Below are 18,627 nucleotides of genomic sequence, written 5' to 3'. Positions count from 1 at the left end.
GTACACTAGACGTGACGTAGGGCAGTTTCGAGATGTGTGCAACACGACGACTCAACGAAGACTGAGCTCCGTCGACGCCACGCTGACCACCACGACTCTGCCAAGCGCGCCAAAATGTTGTTTCACCGGAAACGCCACCAGAGGGCGCGCTTGCGTGACGTTTAGTGTCCGTACTAATGATAATCTCCGACACGGCCATCCTGCGTAGACCCACGTACTCGTGGGTTTAATCTGCAACAACACAAACACAGCACAGTACGTTTGCCTCGGCCACTCCTGACCACAACAGTAACTCTCGATCTTCGTTTAACTTCTCTCAAGGAATTTAAAATAAACTTCAAATGGCCTCAATTAGGTCTTTAACAAAAAATCTAGGAGACAAATAGTTCTTAAAAGCTATACCTAGAGCAACCGAGTACCAAACTCTCACAGGTAACAAATCAAACTACATTTCATGAAATCAATAACCAAAACTCTAGGTCTCTCATTCGTGGCCTATGGCTACTATTAGCCCACACACACACGCGCATCCCAGGATCACCGGGACCGCCAGTCAACCATTTGATTCTCTATGATCTCTACAAGACCCGACCTCCGCCAAGGTTAAGCGCACCGCGCATCCACGGTCTACTCTTCCACCGAGAGATTCCGACTTCTAACGGACTACGGCTACGGAATAACCATTGGTACGGTCGACCAACCGAACTGAGAACCTAAGCTTTTACTCTTCTGAATTTTCATCGACTTCGAATGGTACTTGGCCCTCTAGCATCTTCCTAATCCAGTTAATGACTTTTAATCGATTTTAACTTTCATCTAAATCGAGCGATTTGATCCACCTACTAATCGGAAATAAAATATTGTCAATAATCTAAAACAGTAAGGAGTGACAGAATAGAAGTCACAAATCAGTAACAATTAAAGTCAAAGTCAACACTGTCGTACAACTTCAACTGTCTCAGAATAAAAAAAAGCGTGTGTCCTTTCGACCACTCATGGACCGGACGGCACCTTTTTTATACAGTATCAATTTGGACCGGACGGGTGTGTCTTTTCGACCAGCCACACGTGCATGGCCCGGACGACACTGTCCCTTCGACCAAATGAACACTCAAGGTTGGACCGGATGAATGTGTCCCTTCGACCAGCCACTATCAGCGGCATGGACCGGACGACATTATCCCTTCGACCACCTTCCACGCACGACATTACTCAATGACTCTTCTTACTCAATGTGCCAACATAGTTAAGTAGACGTCATGTCCTTTGTCACCCTATTGTCAAAGTCTGTCTCTTATTCTCAGTCGTCAATCTCTATCCACGCCGCCACGCGGCCAAGTCAAATAGTCAAATCTCACTGGACTGTGCTAATCAACATGGTTAGAGTCACCAGAACCTACGACCCAGTGAGGCCAGCTCTTAACATGACCCCCATGCCGTGCTACAGCGTCCCAGCGAGCACACACGAAAATCAGTCACAGTTAAAACACGTCGTGGAACATCGACCCTGAGGGCCAGTCCCTGTCATTCAATCAGTCATTCACCAGTCACACTAGTCGCGTGTCATGGGACACAAGCCCTACGAGTCATCTTACAAGGACCGGGTAAGTGTATCCCTTCGACTGCCGGCTTGCAGACCGGATGGCACCACCCCTTCGACCTTGTCTCCAGAACAGTACCGGACAAATGCACCCCTACGACTGCCCTACACTGCGGCGCAGACCGGGTAACAAAGTCCCTTCGACCTGATCTCCTATGTATGCGGGACCGAGCAAGTGCATCCCTACGACTGCCTACTGCAGACCGGATAACACCGCCCCTACGACCCTTCAACGCATTTGGACTGGACAAGTGCGCCCCTTCGAACTTACAGCGTAAGAACCGGGCAACACCGCCACTTCTACCAAGTCGAATCATAACTCATATTTACTGGCTGAATAATTTCGTAGAGAATGTACACACTTACGGCCCTTTCACACGGCAGTCCAGTTTTGCGGGACCGGCATTTTACTGTATCCTGCAAAACTGAACTACGTGTGAACACAGCGTCCGTTTTTGCCGGATTCCCGCTTTTTACTGGACGAACGATCCAGTTTCAAGTGACAAAACCGAATCGCACAAATCGACGGGAACAGCATTTTGCAGGATCCTGCATGCGGTTTGCTCGTGTGAACACTAGCATATAATATCTTTTGCGATCAAACGGGATCCTGCAAAAAACGGTATCCTGCAAAAAACTGGACTGCCGTGTGAAAGGGCCGTTACTTTTCATTACTATGAACGTCCACAGCAACATCGAATGTCATGGCAGGGGTGTCATCATCAGATTCAGCTGATAGAGTGTCAGAGTTAGCTGTATCTGTCACACTGGATGCCGCCTAAGTGTCAGAGCCTGCCGTCATTGTATCGTAACTGTGAACCGATATCGTGTAATTGTTTTCGTAATCTGGCGCCTATCAGTTTTGTCAAAATACGTAAACCACAAAATCAGCATTGTCAACGTAAATGTCATCATCACATGATATTTTCTAAATTCCATGGTCGTGAACCACCGTCTCGGCCTCCTAAGTCCTTAGTTACATTAGAAGTCACAGTAGTAGAGTAAACCCACAAGGTTCACATTCACTCTCTCTCTCCGTCTCCATACTACATAAATAATACAAATGATCACCTGATCGTGAAGTAGAGATAAACCTCGTCAACTCTGCCACAAACCCATCAACGGTCCACCAAAGCGTGGACGTTACCACTGCATTGTCAAGCGACGTCTCGGCTTCTAGAAGTGCAGACAAAGCCAGCATACGCAGCATGTGCAGCAACGCCTCACACGGCAGCCTCTTAGTCGACCTCGTTCTGTTCTCCAGGCTCGGTTCACCAAAGATGATATCTGTTAAGCCAGAAATAGAAAGTGCTTAGGCAACCGATCAAAATATTGATAACATATGGGTCAGCAACTGACCTTCTGGTTAAGCAAGATAGTAAGACCTACACACATGTTACAGATTTAAAGAATAGCAAAATCAAAGAAATATCGAATTGCTAGTCAGACTCAACTTGTAAATTACTAAATCATTACAGCTACGGTTGTCATTCACATCAACGCCTTCTACTAGCTAGGCTTCACATGACCGTTGTGTCCCTTAGCCGAGCTCTCAGCCCATCCTGGCCTTCTAGGGACCACAGCCACAGTGACATGACACCAGCTGTACCACAGATTCACACAGGTCTCTTCCTGATCACCCCGATGCCGTCACACAGGCCAACGGGTCTCTTCCAAATCACCCCGATACCCATCATAGGTGCAGCTTAACATAATAAAAACAACAGTACCGCAGACTTTACACAGGTCTCTTCTTGGTCATCCCGATGCCATCACACAGGCCAACGGGTCTTTTCCAACTTACCCCGGTATCCATCATTGGTACAACTTAGCGCAACGAAATTACAGAGTTGGAGAATGTAACACCTTACCAAAATCTATAGTCTGATGCACAATTCAATCAATTAATGACGCAGAAACTAACTAAGATATTGATGAGATCAGGTCACTAATAATTTTCAACTCTGGGATTAAACCTAGGTTAACGGTTTCTGATTCTGATTATCTACGATTCCACTAATCAACGAGATGAAACTGCCCCAACTTTTAAAAGTGTCGTAAGACAAATAACCTCAACATAAAGCAAAAATGGATCGGTCTCACCGGGTTTCCACTCAACGTGCGTGACGATGCGCACATCGCTATGGCGCGCAGTGCAACAAGGCTTTCGCGGACGTGAAGCCACGGAGATGCACGAGCACCAACACTCCTAACTCACGATAACACACGACACGTTGACACGTTGGGCTCCTGGCAGGCAGCTGGGATGCTCCGCAATAATTTTGTCGCCATATTGCACAATAACCACCGTCATTGTTGAAACATGAAAAAAGACAAATTCGGTTAATTTTCTAGCATACCCTCAATAACTAACTTGACATGTAACAATGGAAAACGATACCATTACCATAACAATGGTTACCATACTTACGTGGTGTTTGTCATAGAAATGAGTGCTGGGGCATTTTTATTATCGCCGTCAAACTTGCCAACTGCACTAAATGGACGCGAACAGGCGAAATGACCCTATGTTTGTAAATAATATGGCGAAACGAACAGACCCTAGACTAAGGTCACAGTCCGTACAGCGGCGTAAGCCACCCAAGTACAAAGTGTATCGTATGCCAATACAACTATGTGAATATACAGCTAGGCTGTACCAAGGAAACCGACAGTTTTGTCGGGAGCAGGAGCTCTATAATGAGTCTAATCCGAAGATAGACTGATTTCGTCATCAAATGCATGTCCTTTTATCATCATCAGCCTATCGCAGTCCACTGCTGGACATAGGCCTCTCCAAGTGCACGCCACTGAGATCGGTTTTCGGCTTCTCGCATCCAGCTCCTGCCAGCCGTCTTGCGCAAGTCATCACTCCACCGTGCCTGAGGACGTTCTACACTACGTTTGCCGAGGCGTGGTCTCCACTCTAGAACTCGTTTACCCCAACGGTTATCGGTTCTTCGGCTAATATGGCCAGCCCACTGCCACTTCAGCTTGCTGATTCGGTGGGCTATGTCGATGACCTTGGTTCTCTGACGGATTACCTTATTTCTGATGCGATCCCTCAGAGAAATGCCGAGCATAGCCCTTTAGTAGGAGAGTATTGGGGCATCTGGATCAAATGATGATCCAGATACCCCAATACTCTCTTTTCAAAATGAGTACTGTATTCAGAATTTTCTATTCAAAACGAGACTTCTATTCAAAAACCTTTATTCAAAGTAAGACCTCTATTCACTGAATTAAATAAGTATCGTATCCAGAATTCTCTTTTCAAAATGAGACTTCTATTCAAAAACCTTTATTCAAAGTAAGACCTCTATTCACTGAATTAAATAAGTATCGTATCCAGAATTCTCTTTTCAAAATGAGACTTCTATTCAAAAACCTTTATTCAAAGTAAGACCTCTATTCACTAAACTAAATAAGTACTGTATTCAGAATTCTCTATTCAGAATGAGACTTCTATTCAAAAACCTTTATTTAAAGTAAGACAACTATCTTAGTTACTTAGAGACCCATCTATAGTAAAAAGGTGGTCCCTCAATACTTACCTTGTCTTTTAGGTAACTTCAATTTAATATGTTTCCTGAATTGCATTCCCGTATATAATTATATCACGTTTATATATTGTACGTTATTTATGTTGCAACTGCTTACAAACAGCATTTATTTAGACAAATCGAATGAGCGGTTCATACTAACAGACAAGAGCTGTTCTATGTCTTTGGAAAGCAAATAACATTATTTGATGTTAAAATCATAGGTGTTCCGGAAATAAAACTAGAAACTAATGTAAGATGATGATTTATTTATGTTAATAGAGTTCTTAAATAAAGACTTTATTTTCTACACACCACTTATTTAAACAAAATACATTTCTTAAAGCACATATATTGTTATGATGTAAACAACATACAATATCTGGAGAAGTTGAATAAGTGTTATACAATGTTTCTAAACTAGGACATTTTTTACTCTCTAAATTATGTACATTATCTATTTCTAAGATATCTTTTAACCATACCACTTTTCACTACCTTTAGTATACACAGATTTATTTTTAAAAAAATTACCGAAATTAGCTTTATAGTTAAAATATGGTACGAAGCCCTCGTTCCAGTTTATTCCTTTGTTTTTTTCTATCCAAGCTATTCGCGATCGTTCTTTTTTAGACAAAGTATAAAACGGTTGAGGTGGTTTTATCAATAAAACCTGAATGCGTCCTTTGCACATTATTGCTATTTCTTTTGGAATAAAATTGTTTCCTTCAGTTTTAAACCCTTGGACGTCAACGATAACATTCATGATAGTTTTCTCACAATATTACTTAAAGGTCTGTATTCGTAAAGTCGATCGTTTATAATTAAACAATAGGCAGATGTATTATCTGGAATATCTTCAGAACATTCAACTTCTATTCTCACGTCAACTGGTCCCGTTTTAAGTGAATCGTTCTGTCTTGAGCAATCAATCACAAAACTGGAGCTATTTCTTTGAATTGATTTAAGCTCAGCAACGGATCAACGCCTAAGTTGTAGTAAGACTGACGAAAATTAGTAAACATCTCATATAATATACTATATTTGCCTTCATGAAATTTCAGATTAAGAGAGTCATACGGATAGTATTGCGAGTTTAGAAACAATTTAATATTGCTTACATTGCAATGATCAAATAAGGCAGAGCTTCTATTTTTGTTTGCTTTTCGGTTCGTTTGCAAACCAAATATCACAAACCTGGGTTTCTCTAGCTGGGAAGTAGTCTTAACTGACCATGAATGTTTCGTTGTTCGTGGCAGCAATGGATATTCATACAAATCCCAATTTCTAAATGCTATCTGTATGGAACGATCTCTCTCTAGGCTCTTGAGCAATAATAATTTATTACGATCTGAAACTTTAATATGCGGCACACGCCACTGTATTTTCTGTATGTCGATTTCTACGTTATCATTTTTTTGTAAGCACACAGCATAATGCGGAGCTACTTCGTTGTAATATAAGTTCATGTTTACAATTGATAATAATTTTGTCATAGTCTTCTGCAAATCCCAGTATTCTATTTAATGGTACAATAGCACTAAAATATCCATTTTCTAGTTTTGTACCATTTAAGTTCCATCCCCAAACTGCAGCAGCTTTACTTTCACCTTCATTCATTGAGACATATGATTTTAAGGTTGTTGTAATACCAGCATTTTTAATACGATCGATTTCAACACCATTCAATTCGTACCTAATATCTTGAAACAAATATGACATGGGGTTGTTTATAAAAACAACATCCTTTTTAACTATTTTTCCTGCAGGATCTTTACTAGATACACTTGCATACCCTTCTATATAAATGGAACTTCCTGATGGTAATAAGTACAAATCTTGTTGGTGAATGGGTATTCTGATTTCATCATTTTCTTTAAAACTGGTAGTATATGGATTGTAGCTATGGATCTCATAGCTCTCAATAGAGTTGTCATGTTGTGGTAAATCCATTATTTGCAGCATTTTTTAATTTAATTTTAATCCAATATCTCGTAGAAATTGTTTATTTTCTTTTGTAATCTTTTTTATTTTTATCGTTTTGAGACGTCTCTCTTCTTTGAAGATAGGAAGGGAAATATTACATTTTCCTCTCACATTAGTTGTTTTATAGAAGACCAACATTTTATTCTAAATTTACAAAAGAGATTAGGTATCTTAAATAATTCAAATAACACGACTAGTGCTTGTCATCACTTACATCCTTAGAATGCGAAGATGATTAAAGAAATAAGTATTTTATAATTAGTGTGAGTTACAAGGGTATAAATAATTTTGTAATATAGAATAATAAAAGACCTTTAATTAGGTTACGATATTTTATTACTTTTCCAAAATGATTTCAGAAATTTTAGACACAAGTGTCCACAATTGTACAAGTGATCACGCTGTATGTTTTCATAATTATACTGAATATTTTTCTTTCCTATGTACTTCATAAATTCTTTAGGAGGTTTTAAGTTACCATAACTGTCGAAATATTCTATGTAGTCATTTATTTTGCCATAGGCTACCCAATGAGTACCGGTGTTTTAGAAGAGTCAAGATTGATCACTCCGCATTCTATTGATGAAACTTTATCCGGTAATTTATCTCTCATAAATACACCTCGGAAGAATGGAATATTATTTGAATGCTTAATTATATCAATATTGGTTAAAGCTCTATTGGGTAGCCGAGAGTTTAGTTTTTTCTTTGTGACATAAATCCCTAAACCATCTTTGTAAGGTTTGAGGTGTAACCCTCTTCCAATCAATAACGTTTCCATTTCCTTGTTGTGTCGTTCCGATTCGGCTAATTGTTTCTTGGCTATTTTATATGCATTAATAGCTTTTACAATCCCAGCAGCACCTCCTGCCAAACTGCCTGCAGCAGATAATCCAGCAAATATCGGTACTAACGGAAGAAATCCACCAGTTTTTGGTACTGGAATTATCCTGGGTAATTTTATCGGAAAATCGGATGCAAAGTCTTTAGCTGCTGTGTAAGCTAATTCCATCAATGCTTTCTTACATGAAGGTTTAATTTTTTTTATATGCTTTTTAGTATGAGAAACAACTTTTTTAAGAGTTTTCTTAAAACCAGCTCCTGATCTTGTTTGACTGGTGAGTTTATTTGAGGTTGTTTGCTTACTTTTGTTTGCTATGTCACTTCGTCTTATTTTCATTGTTATTTCTTTAATTTTCTCCAAAGAAATAGCAATGCAATTTAATTTTATTCGAAACAAATACAGGACTTAGTTGTTTAAAGAGCAAATCCGTAATGAATAGTAATCATATATGTATTTCCTTAAATACAGTTTAGAATTATTTATTTTTTTCACTTAAGTATACTTATAATACATTTGTTTTATCGATCCAGCTGTTTTCACTAGGAGGAAGTCCGAGCCATTTAACATATACCTGGTTTCCTTTTCGTTTTAAAACCTTTTCAACTAAGTATACATCAGGATGGTTGGTTTTCTGAAGTTCTTGTGGATAAAAGCTCCTAGTATAGGACGACATCTTGCATCTTCTAACAAATAAGTCCTTGGATTCGTTTCTTGTATTTTTTTAATCTTGAATATTTCTGTGGACCAGTTTGGGTAATATCCTTTATCAAAACATCCTTTGTATTTACTTATTCTAACAAAGTCACCGATGTTAAATTTCCTACCCGTTGTTTTCTTCCTACATTCTGCTAGGTGAATGTATCTCCGCAATATGTTCCTTTTATTGATATGGTTTACAGAAGCTGGTGATTGTCCAATAGTTCTATGAGTAGCGTTATTGTACTCATTTACTTTTTTGTCGAGTGTTCCATTATACCAATTATAATTTCCGTTAAGACTAAATTCTTTGTATAGTTTATTCTTCAAAGTTCTTATTAATCTTTCAACGATTGAGGCTTTTTTAGTGGAATATGTAGAATAATGGTTGATTTTATACTTTCTCACAATATTTTTGAATTTATCATTATAAAATTCTTTTCCTAGATCTGTTTGCAAATTTTTTGGAACACGTCCTTTAGCTAATAGAGCTTTAAACTCTTCTGATACCTGTTGCTTATTCTTTCGTTTCAGAGGAATTGCCCAAGCGTATTTTGAAAAGGTGTCAATGATTACCAGTATATATTTATAACCACTATTCACTTTCGAAATTGCTTGCATATCCATCAAATCAGCTTGCCAAAGATCATCAATATCTTTAAGTATGACCTGCCTTCTCGGAAAGTTAATTCTTGCACATTTATGAATTTCATTTATGACGTCTACTTTGCTCATAATGCTTGTTTAATTTTCCTGCTATTTCTTTTAACTCAATACTTTTTCAACATTTCTTATCCTATAGTCTAAATTTAAAATTAGTTTCTTCAATTCTTCAATTTTTTTAAAAGCACCATCAACTTTTAAAATAAATTGCTCTTCAGTAATAATTTTATTTCTACTAGATTCCTCAATAGTGTTTTCAATTCGCTCAATATTTACGCTACTATCAGCTCTGACTGATGTTTGTTCTGTGTGAATATAATTAACATGTACATGTTCATTCATCTTCCGTAAAAGTAAGTAACTGAGAATATTTCAAAGCTTATTATTCTTTTATAATACCAGCCTCTTTTAACTCTTCTACTATGGATAGAATTTCATTGTCATGATTTGTATGACCAGCATGTTTTGAAGAAATCAGGAGTTTCAATCTTTCAATTAATTCATTAGGGTCATCCCAATAAACATAATCTGTATTGCTTTTATATTTTTTTAAGGTTGGTAAGTTGCCACCACTTTTGGTTGCATTACCTGCTCTTCTACTTGAACATCATTTTGTTGTGAAAATAAAGGTTTGATAATTTGACGATATTTCAAACTTTTGTCTCCTTTTATTTGACCATTTGAGTGAAAGTCTCGTTTGTGTGCATGTGTATTATGAAGCATATCTTTGTAGACAATTTTATCTACTTCAGTTACCAAACTTAGGTTGGGTTTATTGCGTAGCAAAAGTTCTTTTAAACCTGGTGTTAATTCATAATGCTTATTGTTTATAGTGACTATATTTGTTTTTTGTGAATCATTGACGTTATTTGAAAGAGAAAGTGTTACCTTAGAATTTCCCATCATAAGATTTTTGTTTTCACTACGTATCCCAAATGGTACATTTATGTTATTCTCATAAATTTCCATCATATCTTCTTTGTTCAGTGAAATTAGTGAATCGGTGGACTTTTTTACATGATTTCTTGATAGAGTGTCTTTATATTCAGAATGTGCACTATGGTCTGTTTTATAAATTCTTTAAAACTTTCATAATCTAGAGATGAGCTGAGTTTTCCAAATGTATTGTTTTCATCTTTAGAAATGTCAAATATCTTTATATCTTTATCATTCACTTTAACTAAAGTTTCCAAGGGATCGGTTATTGGTTTAAACGCCTTTTTAAATTTTAAATTAGCGTTATCTTCTTCATCTTGTAATATTTTTATTTTATTTTTTATAGTATCTGCTGATTTTATTAATTGTTCCTTAATATTAATATCCATCGTTTGATTTTCAATCATACGCAACTGTTATTACAGCTATTGGAAGTCGATTGATATGTTTTTCCATTGCGCGGGTATATATGCATATTCTAAAGGCATATAAATGTATCGAAGCCTTGTCTGTATCTTCCTTTATTAAGAGCGCAATCTTTATTTATTAATAAAAAATCAAACCGATCCTGCCATATCATAGAGCAAAGTTTTTTAAATTTTAACCACTCCATATCCGTATTTACATGCTCATTGTAAATATGTTTTAAATTTTCTCGTCCTGTCTGAAGATAATTATAAGATTAACGTTGTCTCGTATTAGTTGTTTAGGTATTTTGGAATAGGTTTGTGATAAATAAAAACAATCTATGTGTTTATGCCTTCCCATTGCAAAATAATTACGAATGTTAACTTGTTTTTCACATGCAACGTCATCAAAAATCATTAATGAGTTAGCTAAAGCATTATTGGGATGTATTATTTCTTTATTATCATTGAAGACCGAGAATTTAGCACTAGGAACATTCTTCATAACTTGTTTTAGAAAACAATACTTTGGCTGGAAAGCTGTCTTAGAGTATAAATATATATGCTTGAATTTCAAACCGTTTTCATGCAATATTAAATTGAGCATTACATTCGTTTTCCGCAGTTAGATGGACCACATATTATACATCTGATTGTATTAGGCAAAAGTGCACTGTGTTTTATTTTGTGTGATTGATTTTCTAACTTTATATTACTAATTTCTAAAGTCTGGGGTTGCTTGATGAACTTCATTGTGAAAAGTGAGGCAAAATAACGTTACTAGTCTATTTATATGTTTACAGGTTATCAACAAATAAAAATCAACAAAGAGTAAGTAGCATACGTATATTTTACTTATAATTAAAGTACAGTTATTATAAAATACAATATTAGTATTTAATACATTATACTAAAACTATTAATACACAATACTAAAACTATAATACATTAACTAAAATAGAGTTTTATAGTGACCCCAAGGTAATGTCTCAATTTGATTTGGGAGTATGTATCGTTTATCATCGTTTTTGTTCATCACCACTTTGTTCACTTCTTGTGTGTATAATACATGCTTGATTGACCTAATCATATTCATTTTACATGATTTACTCTCATTATGAAATAATGCCTTATTGTAATGCGATATATCTAGTCTATTTGTAACTGATTTTGAAATACCTTTTGCTTTTTTTATTTGTACTTTGGAAGATAGCAAACAGTAAAGTTTCGCTCTTAAGCCAGTGAATTCAGTGATCACGTCACCACCTAGTTCATCTTTAAAGAGTCCAGGAACTTTTTCATTTATTCGTGGTATTAAATAAGGATTATCTAAATGAAAATTACTTGTGTCAAAATCTTTTAAATTATTTTTTATATCACTGTAAATATCTTTTGTATATATTAAATAGAGTAGACTGTCAGTGTCTGTGTAACAAAGTCTTATATTATTCATGTATTTCTTTTTCATATTATAATGATACTGATAAAGATGTAATTTAGCATATTCTAAAACACTGAAGCCTATATAAATTGGTCTGTCTAAAAAAATTTTCTCGGGTTTTAGCTGAACTGCTACTAAATTTTCTGAAAATACAGATACAGATTTAAAATTAGGTTTACAAATTAGCTTTTCAGCACCATGTTGCTTATTTGTAATATTATCTACATCAACCCATTTTGTCGCTAATTTAATATCTACTTGTTTTCGTTTATTTTCAATCGTTTTACCGAAAATAGAATTATTTAAAAGCTTGAAAAAATCTTTCTCGAATGTAGTTGTGGATGCTTGACGCAGGCTAGTGTTTAAATCAATATATTTTTTTAAATATTCTTCTTGTCTAAATGTTAGAATACGGTGGATTTTTCTTAAAACAAGTCCGTTTTTCAAACATTCCTGTAAATGAGTGTAATGAATTACATAATTAAATTTATCATATAAATTAGCTATAAGTTTAGCTGTCTTTCCCCCTGGTGGTATAAACTTTTCAGGAGCAAAAGGTAAATCACTATGAAAATCATGTACGTGCTCGGGATATTCGAGATCTACTTCTAATATAAAACCATATTGACTTTCATCCGATATACTCATTACATCAAAGCAATTAACTTCCTTCTGATTTAGAAAACGAAACTCTGTAATTGGGAACTTTTAGTCATTGCGTAACCATACAGATTATTGCAATCGAGATATATCAAATAACTAGAAGGTTCTAGATCATTAAATTCTGGCAAATATTTATTGTTAGCCTTCGCATGACGTAATGAGCACTGTGCTAGACCACCGCGTATGCCCTTCTCTAGCATTTGATACATTTCTAAGTCATCTATTAAATCAAGCTCAACCTGTGTATAGAGCAGCATAGCATCCCAGCTTAAACTAGGTGCAGTTACGTAGTAGGCAGGATCTAATTTATAATATTTTAAACTTATATTTCTGAAATTTTCAAATATATCGCACAATAATAAAACATCACATTTCAGGTATAGATCAGTATACTCGCCAATAGTTGTTATTTTAAATGCATCCCATACAGTTTTGCATGCTTATATTCTTCATCGGTAATATGCTCCATTTTCAATGTGTTATAAAAGAATTCTTTCGGAGGAAGTTTTGTTTCTTCATACTTTTCCAAGTATTCATGTAATCATAAGGATAAATACCTTTAGTTTTGAGCAAATATATTAAATTATCATTTCTCATTTCCGTTGATAAATGCAAAAAATCTTTATCTGTCAAACTTTTGCTTAGTGCATCTAAACTTGAGCTTAGAAACTGAAACGAATCAATAAATTTAATTTGTACAGGACGGTTACTATTATCATGATCTATGTATTTAGTAATGGTTAAATATTTTTCTTTAGTTTTGGGTATTATTTTAATATGACCTTTATGTTTTGCTAATTCTTTTATAAAAAGATGGGAATCATAATTCGATAAATTATGAAAAATTACAGGTATAAATGGACATACTCTAAACATTAGATTACATTGAGTATGTGCAGGTCCTCTATACTTTCCTGTCACATGATCGTGGTCACGCACTTTATCGTCGAGTAACAAGCGATCACAAATATGACAAGTACTTGCATTGTTATATTGGGTTTGTTCTTTTAGTTAAAGGTATCATTTGTTTTTTAATTAATAATATATCATTTATTTTCTTCACATCTTCTATTAATCTAGTGATAAATACCTCCACACAATCTAGACCTCTATATGTTACATATCTATTTTGGCGGGGATCATGTGAACAACATATGTAATATGCAAAACATGAAGGTTGGTGTTTTTTTAAATTATGTGTGTTTTCAGATTTCTTTTCGAAACAATTTACCAATAGACTTTCAAAGTCTGCGTAAATTACATAGTTGATTTTTTGTTTTCGTTCATAATTCTTGAAACCCAGTTTACTATTTTTATCAGGTAAAATTGATAAAGTTTTAGAACAGATATGAGATCTATACTTAGTTTCACAGCTATAAAATTGTAAACATGACTCACACAGAAAAAAATTACCTTTATGATTTGTTACTTGTCCTCGTACTAAACGTGCCAGGTCTTTGATAAGACAGTAATGACTCATTCCTTTTCTTTCTAAATATAACAAATTTACATGTATAGATCTTCTTTTGTTTGTTAAATATAGAGGGCCGGTTACTGTTTCGCTCTTATTTTCTACTCCATAGACATTGATACTTATATTATTGTTGGTCTCAAATAATTTTATGTCTTCATATGAAACAGGGAAAGACATCCCTTCAATATTAAATATAGAACTGTAATGTGGATACGAATTAGTCCTGCATACATTCTTCTTAACGGGATATAATGAAGCTACTACACTCCATAAAAAGCAGCAATTGTCATTATTTTGAATATTAATACAACTTTTCGAGTTTTAAGTTTTTGGTAATTCAAGGTAAGTACCACCTCTCATAGGACAATATTTATTAACATTGATTTCAAGATGGCTCACTGATTTAAAAGACCATCCAGATTCTTTGTGTTCGAATTCTGACATTTTGCATTTTAAAAGTTCAATAGCATTCGAATAGAAGTCACTTAAAATCGTGTTATTACAAATAACTTTATATTTCGTATTAAACGACTTAAGTTGTTGCTCACTTGTTTTTGGTAACACAAAGTGGGCAAACAACTCGAAGTTAATCTTGACACAAGTATTCTTCAATAAAGACATATGTATAAGTTTCAGGACATCGTTCGTATTCTCACACAAGAATGCTTCGGGTGTACAGTATTCAACACCTTGTGCAGGGTTTAAACGATATGTTATGATTCTGTTTTTGAAAGCACTTGCAATTACAAAGATATTGTTAAAATGGCTTTGAACTAAACTATTTGACTTATGTACATTAGTTCTTAAATGATATTTCAATTCAGTTTTCGGTAATTCAATCTGACATTTTTTGCATATTATTAATTCATTGTTAGGATCATGGATATCAATTTCTTTTTCTATTAATTCATTACTAGGATTATGGATATCAATATCTTTTTCTATTAATTCATTATTAGGTTCATTGATATCAATTCCGGATTCTTTTTCAATCTTCCGCGAGGAAGATACTCGAGGTGCTGTAAAATAAAACAATAATAGATCTAAATGTATTTTTTATACGTGAATAAATTGTAATTACAAACTAAGTAATTGAGTAAATACTGATTGATTACATTATTGACATGAAAGCATTTCAAGTCAGTCATCATTTAAAAATAAACAGCAATAAAAGAAATATAAGATTACATGTACCTATTACATTTATAAGTATTTTTAAAGTTTTTTTTGTAAATAGAAAAAAAAAAAATCGTAAATATAAAGAAACGTTAATAGTAACTGCTTACAAACTCTAAAGGACAGTTCTTAAACTCCCGCCTGGTCTCGTCAATAAAGTCTTTAAGCCGAGCCCATGCTGGCGTATTATTTTCAGTGCGATTTTTTATTGAAATAATTGAATGACGCCACCGATTTATAGGTGCGACATGTTCTATCGTTTTCACATCATAAATTTTTAATTCTATGTAGTAAGGGCCCTGTTTTAACTCATCGGTTTGCCGGCTTAAGCCGTTTGCAACCCTACGTGTGAAATAGGAGTATAAGGGAGTTATTTTTTTATTACCCTTTAAATTACTTGCTGCTATCTCTTCACGATCATCGTCGCTGTCACTACCAAATAAGTCATGGCTCGTGGTCTTCATATCGCTTCTCTGGGGCTTCATAACAGGACTGATGGGATGAACAGTAGGCGACATCGTCTTGAGCTTCTTCTTCTTACTGTCCGGATGCGATGATTTGCTGGCGCTTCTCTTAGCAGCATCGCCGGAGCGTGAAGATGAAGACGCTGATGACGAATCCTTCACGTGTTTCACCCGTGTCTGTTGTTCCTCATATTCGTCTTCGGAGGGAAAGAGGTGATCAGCAGAAGTTGGTCCCGACCTGAACAAAAATACAGATAAAATAATTAGAATCAATAAAATAAAAAAGGATTAGGTACCCAGATACCATAGTCACAGGTAAATAGTTCGAATATAATAATCGAAAAGGTGAATAGTTCGAATGAAGAAATAGATTACATTGTGATTGTATTGAATCTATACAAACATTTTATTCTGTTCATTCATTAGAATCATTCAATATTATTATTTTTTATATAATAAAAATAACAGATTAATAGATAATTATATCAGGACATGTAATGAATGAATAGATGAGTATTATAATAACAGGATATACAGGTAGGTACTTACATTCTTGAGGATTTGATTGAATAGGTTAACACTTTTGATAAAATTAAACTTGCACGCTGATTTAGTTCAGGAGTGATTTGTGTTGTTATTCGGGAGCCGTTTATATAGGCCTAAAAATCACGTCATTCTAACCAAATATGTAAAAATGCACGCTTGCAAAAATAAAACTAGTTGTCACACGTGGTTTTACCCGCGTCCCGATGGATTTAATTCCCGTACCAGGACAAAATATAGCCTATGTTCAACGCATTTAGTGTAGCTACCTAATAGTGAAAGAATTCGGTTTGATCGTTTCGGAGCCTATTCGCGGCAAACAAAAAAATAAACAAACAAACAATCAAATCTTGCCTCTTTATAATATTAGTAGAGAAATGCTGAGACTGCAGATGCTGCCATATAAAGATTATTTGCGATGGTGCATACGAGCGTTTAAATTGTAGCGTTTTCGGTAGCTCAGTCAGGCAGACAATCGTTTGTAAATCGCATATTATGTAGATGTTCTACCAATTGTAGAAACGATGTATAGCAACTTCTACCCACGATCGACGCAAAACAAGCAGTTTATAAACTTTTTCCATGTATAGGTAGGAAATATGTTTATCAGCAGAAACGCTGCGGTTTGCACGCTCGCGTACATTATTTCAACTTCTTACACGTGGAGTACCCAAATAAGAACTTGAATCTCACGTTTCTATAGTATATTTAAAACAATGTATAATTATGTATTTAATTTTATAATTTTGAACCTTAATGACAAGAAAAAACAAAATGCGAGTAAGTATAAAACCAGAATAAAATCCTGGAGAAATCACATTCCCGTTGAATATCTCGTTCTACAATGTCGGTAAGTCAGCCTTTTCTAAATAATCAAACATTATTTTTATTTTTGATACTTTTATTCAAATAATATCTACATAATAATTCTACTTAACCATTGTATACTTACGAATAGAAACAGTTGATATTTAAAATAATAATTTTAATTATGTATTGTTTCAGAACTCCAGTGATATTTTCATCAATGATTCATCATGCTCCCAAATACCGGCAGCGCAACAACTACGTCAAAATGTTTTGAACTACCTAGAGAGGAAAGACCGTTCCGGTATGATGAAATAAGATCGAGTCCATCGTACTCTCCGATTCCAGCAGCATCAAGAGAAAGACCCTTTCAATTCGAAGAAAGACCGAGCAGCAGCGGCCCTGAAAGAGTTCCTAATAGTAAAAAACGAGGGACCAAAACTTTGTATTCGTACATTAAAAGCCTGCAAAGGGTTTACAATCGAAAGTAATACGGATCCAAATCTATGATGCAGAAGATTTAAAAAGTTCTAAATTATGTGAGTGTAGGGCTAATGTATGCGCTCAGCATATTGTTGAAAATGTGTTTAACGATGATATATACAAGTGCGCAAAAGATATGATAAGTAAAATTCAAAAGAAACTGTAAATAATTCATAAATAAACAATATTACTGATGTCTGTCTTTTAATTACCAGATTAACCTATTATTAAACAAGCATTGCTCACTTATGTACCTACTTACCTACCTACTCAACTGTATATAAATTAATTACCTATTCGTTTTATCAAACATAATTCCTATTGTTTGATGTATAGGTACCTATTTGAGTATATATCTGCTCATATCTTATGAACTTAAGCCTGATTGAATCATATTCAATAGTAGCAATTTTTATATGAATAAACATACATTGGTATAGTTACGGAGGCCTATGATGGGTAGAATCAGAATGGAATGCGCTCAGTTTCCTTTACGGGAATATGTAAACATTCTAACGCACCTAGCAACGCTCGCCAGTTGGATCATTTATAATTATTGTCAACCATTAATCATTATTAGGTAAATGCTTTTTATTAAATGCTATATTGTGTTTTTGCTCTCCAAAGACATAGAACAGCTCTTGTCTGTTAGTATGAACCGCTCATTCGATTTGTTTAAATAAATGCTGTTTGTAAGCAGTTGCAACATAAATAACGTACAATATATAAACGTGATATAATTATATACGGGAATGCAATTCAGGAAACATATTAAATTGAAGTTACCTAAAAGACAAGGTAAGTATTGAGGGACCACCTTTTTACTATAGATGGGTCTCTAAGTAACTAAGATAGTTGTCTTACTTTAAATAAAGGTTTTTGAATAGAAGTCTCATTTTGAA

The 18,627-nt window shown here is 34.9% G+C and overlaps 2 protein-coding genes across 2 annotated transcripts in view; one reads left to right on the top strand and one right to left on the bottom strand.

Annotated features, from left to right (window-relative positions):
* LOC135117212 (hemicentin-1-like) overlaps positions 1-18,627 on the top strand; it is a 475,120-nt gene that overhangs the window by 259,099 nt on the left and 197,394 nt on the right. The gene's annotated exons all lie outside the window — the stretch shown is intronic.
* On the bottom strand, positions 14,574-16,591 carry LOC126055987 (uncharacterized). The gene is made up of 3 exons (XM_064035791.1): positions 16,442-16,591; positions 15,814-16,130; positions 14,574-15,271 (listed from the first exon to the last, which is right to left on the bottom strand). Coding segments are annotated over exons 1-3 (1,017 nt in total). The 5' UTR covers positions 16,444-16,591.

Source organism: Helicoverpa armigera, chromosome 8, assembly GCF_030705265.1.
Source record: "Helicoverpa armigera isolate CAAS_96S chromosome 8, ASM3070526v1, whole genome shotgun sequence".
NCBI classification, from domain to species: Eukaryota; Metazoa; Arthropoda; class Insecta; order Lepidoptera; family Noctuidae; genus Helicoverpa; species Helicoverpa armigera.
Note: the sequence above shows the minus strand (reverse complement) of the source record. Positions and strands in the feature narration are given on the sequence as shown.

What these genes read in the sequence shown, in the direction of transcription:
- LOC126055987 (XM_064035791.1), bottom strand. An exon ending in AGCAGCAAGTAATTTAAAGG is followed by an intron (nt 15,272 to 15,813) that starts GTAATAAAAAAA and finishes TTTATTTTACAG; the next exon opens with CACCTCGAGTATCTTCCTCG.